This window comes from Pistacia vera, unplaced genomic scaffold (genome assembly GCF_008641045.1).
Source record: "Pistacia vera cultivar Batoury unplaced genomic scaffold, PisVer_v2 Contig1015, whole genome shotgun sequence".
Classification (NCBI taxonomy): Eukaryota; Viridiplantae; Streptophyta; class Magnoliopsida; order Sapindales; family Anacardiaceae; genus Pistacia; species Pistacia vera.
In genome coordinates this window covers 1,345-6,695 of record NW_022195045.1, presented here as the reverse complement: position 1 = coordinate 6,695, position 5,351 = coordinate 1,345, and the positions used below count along the sequence as shown (strand labels likewise).

Genomic DNA, 5,351 nt, shown 5'->3' with positions numbered 1-5,351 from the left:
TCAGTCTCAAATCGTTACATTTTTGCTGTCCAACTGGTTGCAACTTATATTCCAGATGTGATCCTTATATCTATGATTTCCATTACCAATTTTATGTGCTAGAATCCTGGATTGTTTAAGCAACTTTTCAATTACTAGTGTTGGCATAATCACTACTTACAAGTTTATAAGATCTAGAGCTGAGTTGCTTCTGGTGACAGAGTAAGCATTAAAACCAATGTTTAAAGCCTAGCCTGGTCGGTTTAATCGGGACTCGGAAGCTTCAATGGGTCGGTTTATATTTTTCCTATTCACCTAAAACCTTAGGATTTGGGAGGATGATCGGCGAACAATTGACGGTCGGGATGTTGGGGCTTTTGAAGAGAAAGTGTCGGTGAATGCAATAGTTGTGACTGCGTTGATTGCTGGTGAGTAAATCGATCGAAAATCGAACAAACGTGGCAGCGGCAACAATCGGCTTTTGTCGACGATTGGTGAGGCTAACGGGGGTGGGGTGAAGTGGGTTTTGGTCGGGAGGAAAAGGGGAGTAATTTCTGGGTGATGGGGAGGGTTGTTGACATGAGATATGGCTTGGAATGTCGACGTCGGCGTCGATGAGAATTGACTGAAATCGAATCTATTTTGGCCAGATCTTGGGTATATGGGGAATGGGTTCAAGGGACGATTGGGGTTGCATTTGGGGTGTCGTCGCCGCCAACCAGTTGTCAACTGATTTATATTTGGGGTGTGTTTGCTAAATTTTAAACCTATAGGGATTTATGTAATTTTTAGGGGTATATTTGTTGAATTTTAGAAGTTTTTGTCAACTGGTTTGACTATCAGTCAAACCGGGATCTGACAACTTTGTCGGGTTTCACCTCGGGTTGGGTTTTAAAACATTGATTAAAATGAAATGCTGAAGCGTAATGCTTGTGGGTTATTTATATTAATAATCATCCTTGAATAGATTAATATTATACTTGGAAGCTATATTTATAATTTATACAAATTATTTTATCTCCGTCAATATGTAATTTGACTATCAATTGATCTTACTTGGGTGATAAGCTATATTTCTGAAGGTGCTCGTCTTTTGATGTCAATTAAAAAAGAATTTTAAAAAAAGTTTATATAAAATTCTAAGCACTTAGTTAAATTACATTACATTATTTGGTCGAGTTTAATAAGATTTTAATTTTAATTACTTAATGATTTTAATTATTTATGGGAAGCTTCAAATTTAAACTTTTATGCTACTTTTAAATTTCAAAAATATCATTGTATAATTTTAAATTTAAACATACTTGTATATTAAAACCTTTTTTAATTAAAAAAATATTTAACTTTTTGACATTTTTTAACTAAATGATTAATTAACAAATATTTCGTAAAAGCTCTTTTCAAACACTAGTTTCATCAATTCTACTCGAAATATATACCAAATGGATGAGTGAAGAGAACAAAAAATACAAAATAAAGGTGGAAATTAAAAATGGAAAAAGAATAATAATTATCTAACTTATAAAGCTGAAATAGAAGCAAAATTTGTAGGGAATCTAAAATCCCAACCCAAGAAGTCTTTTTTTTTTTCCCTGGATGGGATTCAATAGAAATACATAAAAAACTAACAATTACATAATCGAACAAAAAAAGAAAAAATTAGAATCGAGAGGTCGGATCTCTAATCTCAAATGATGAATAATAATAATAATAATAATTTCCTGAAATCAGCTACCTTTGTATGCTCAAGTTATCTTTCTGTATATAAATAATTAGACTTTCCCATCATGTTCAGCGGAATAATCCGCTTTTTGTTGTTTGGTTATTGGAAGCGAGTGGCTGCGGCGCTCCTTTCCACCGGGCTTCGTTGAGGCGTTGTTGTACCAGATCATTCCCATTACGGCAATGATCATACCCAGAACTACATGCAGATTGAGACCTTCTTTTCCGAAGAAGAAGAACCCCATGACCAACACGAGGATCGTCTTCATATGACCGAGTACTTGAAATGATACGGCTGTGAATCTGCCGATGCAGATGAACTGGCTGAGGTTCGTCCCTACTGCAATCGTGCATGATAGAATTATGAATACCTGCAGATAATGCAAATGGGAGCTGAGCAGCATTTCTTAAAACACAAACACACACGAAAGACATTAAATTTGTGTTGCGCTTACCACTGAAGCTGTTTGATAGTCATAGGCGTCGATTCTTTTGCCTGTTAACCAATAATCAAGAAATGGGCCGACCAGGAGGAGTGTTGCAGCCTGGGCAGGAGCAGTATGTCCCAATAGATTGAAAGAACTTAGCGAATACTTCCGTTGAAGGTGGTGTACATACTGCACTTAAAACATCGAAAGCATTATTTATCAATTCATTTCAAGCAGGAAGATTTTAAGAGTTTTGTATAGGCAAATCCGTTATTGATTTACAAACAAGAGTTAATAAGATAGAAGAAAAGGCATGAAAACTTACATACTGTTGCATAGCTGTGCTCCAGACTGCAATAAAGGCAGCTATGAAGCCTCTGGCGTTGACACTCACATCCGTGACTGTGCAAACGCCAACACCCAGTAGAACAACTGATATGCTTAGCTTTGTGTCTCTGGAGTATCGAATTTTGTCCAATACAACTTCCAAAAGGCATGATACAGGGATCATACTCAATTTTGCTATCTAAAAACAAAGTTTGATAATACGTTATTCCCAAAACTATTTTAAAGAACCAATAGCTAAATACTGGAGCATAAAGATCTACCTGATAAAAGCCCACTGAGTTCCACATCAGACTAACGTTCATTCCAACAATGGAAAAGTTTGCAAATATAATGAACTTCAGAAGTTCTGGGAAGGGTAGATGAGAGGGTTGGATGTATCCCATCCACTTAAGAACAGATGTCATCAAGGTGGTTGTAGCAAAATGCAAACCAGTTAATGTTGTAGCTGCAAGACGTAGGTAATCAAACATAAATACAGCACATAAAAGAGTAAAACGAAAGTTATAACCATTAATACATTCTGAAAATGATAACAGACGAAGATAAATATCTCCATGTTATGAGCTAATGATAATAAAAAAACTGCTGCTAACTTTTTGCAAAGGGATACGAGAGAAAAATTACACAAACACATGGAGGGGAATTTACCAAAACTAAAGCCATATGTAGCCATTAATGCTTTATTGACAATGATAATCCCAACAGAAGTGACAACATTGAACATCCAAGCGGCTGCATCTGCAGCTGCCTTCTTATCCGCCCTGCTAGCAGGAGACATTTTCATATATTTCTTAAAGATGATAAGCCTCGGGTATTTTACCCCTCAACATTCACAAAGCAACCCATCCACCATATATGAAGTCCAATTTATTTACCCTCGTTGGGAATGGTGGATCCTACAAAAACAAAATTGAATAAGTACACAAATATAGCATTGGTATAGAACAGAAAATAGTGCAAATAATTTTCATCAAATTAATTTCAGTCAAGAATCACCACGGCTGGAAAACAAAAACAGAGGATATGAAACTTCAGACACCCAAAAACAATTTGACCATTACCAAAGACTGCAGCAAACATAAGAAGATAAACTTTTCTTCTTATAAGTAGAGTCCACAGCAGCTACATTATTTATGATGTAAAGTTATTACATTACTCTGACAGATAGATGAAAAAAATTAAAACCACAAATACAATATGGATTTGATACAACAACTTGAATACTAGACGACGACTGCAATGTGTCACAGGCATGAAGCATATCAAATGCTGAAAAGGAAAATCTGAAATTCCCGTTCTATAAACTTACCCTTTTCAACCAAGCAGCTATAACTCTTCTTTCTAAATGAATCATTTTTAACAAAAGAAATCCATTAAATTTGTCTATCAACTCACATGCTTATACATTTTCAACCTTTCGGACAGATATATGATTCTCAATACGTTTCACTCCAAGAGTACCACTTAACAATCTCAATGCCGTAAGTTTTAGAAGAATTTCCTATGCCCCTGTTCTTCTTCTGGTCCTAAGTTCTTAATTATGGACATATCCTAGCACTGACCTTTCCCATCTTAAGAGTCCTACTCCAATCAATAAATTTCATCAGCATCAGACCTGTAAAACTTTGGGCAATACAAACATTTTCAAACAAAAACCGCCTGAGACTAATTATTGTGCACATTTCCTCATAATAAAGATTATGATGGAGAAAATACCAATTCAAATCAAAGACTATTAATTCTATGCCCACTAGTTAAGCAGGTGCAACAGCATCTTGATGGATTGATCACAAAATAAATAAAAGGATTTATTTCTAGTGAAAGAAAACTAAGCCTTCTCCTAATTACACATTGAGCCATATCTATAACTTTCTCCCCAGCCACATATGACTGCCACCAACCGCACAGAAAAACTACCAGCTTCACCAAGCTGACAATATCATTACTTTTACAAAGATAATATCTTAACAAACAATTTTTAACCATTTCATTCAATCTCACGAGTCGTTCTATAAAATCAAGTGTTCCACGTTATAAAGATGATGTCAAATTTATGATTCTTATGCTAAATGTGATAAATAGAACGCTTCATGTCACAAATCTAACGTTCCATCTCATAAAAACTAGTTGCAACCGGCAAAGTAACGTAGCAATTCCCCAATTTCAAACACATTTTAATAAAAAAAACTCCAGTTCTTGATCCTTCAACGTTAGATTCATCTAATTTCCATACAAAATGCAGCTACTATAACCAAACATAAATTTTTTTCTCATCAACCAAACAACCAGATCCACCAAACACCACCAGATCAACCTATACCAAACAATTTAACTCTAATTTCAAAACTCAGATCTACAAATAACAAATCGAATCACATTTACATCTAATTCAACTCAATTCAATTCAGCATCTAAACAACAGATCAGATCTAAAAACACAAAAAACAAAGTCGTTCGTACCTTCTCCTTGGAAACTTGTTGGACGTGGTTGAAGAGACTAAAAAAACAAATGTAGTTAAAGTGTTTGATTAATTGTTGCAGTGAAATGCGAGAAAGGGAAAGAATGTGTTGTGATGTGTGGAGTTTGAGTTGCTGGAGTAATAGTTTTCAGTTAAGAAATGAGGGGCTCGTGGAATGTAACAACCAGTAATAAGCAGCCAGCAAAGCAACCCGAATCATAACGCGTACGTTGTTTTTCTGCTTGCATTTCACTTAGCACTTGCACATGCCTTTCTTTTATATTTATATATACAGAAGTTTCCGAATCTCCGATTTCGAGTACCACTCTATTCAAAATTTTAACGTTTGTAAATTTGACGACTTCCACATGTTTTAAAAAAATTAATATATAAAAAATTATAGCAAAAAGTTATT

At 35.0% G+C, this 5,351-nt stretch overlaps 1 protein-coding gene across 1 annotated transcript; it reads right to left on the bottom strand.

The window, feature by feature from the left end:
• Positions 1-1,685: 1,685 nt before the first annotated feature.
• On the bottom strand, positions 1,686-5,148 carry LOC116116203 (UDP-rhamnose/UDP-galactose transporter 6). The gene is made up of 6 exons (XM_031402329.1): positions 4,938-5,148; positions 3,126-3,373; positions 2,738-2,922; positions 2,455-2,655; positions 2,157-2,318; positions 1,686-2,072 (listed from the first exon to the last, which is right to left on the bottom strand). The coding sequence occupies exons 2-6, from the start codon at positions 3,259-3,261 to the stop codon at positions 1,752-1,754; spliced, it is 1,005 nt and encodes a 334-aa protein (XP_031258189.1). The 5' UTR covers positions 3,262-3,373; positions 4,938-5,148; the 3' UTR covers positions 1,686-1,751.
• Between the last annotated feature and the right edge of the window lie 203 nt (positions 5,149-5,351).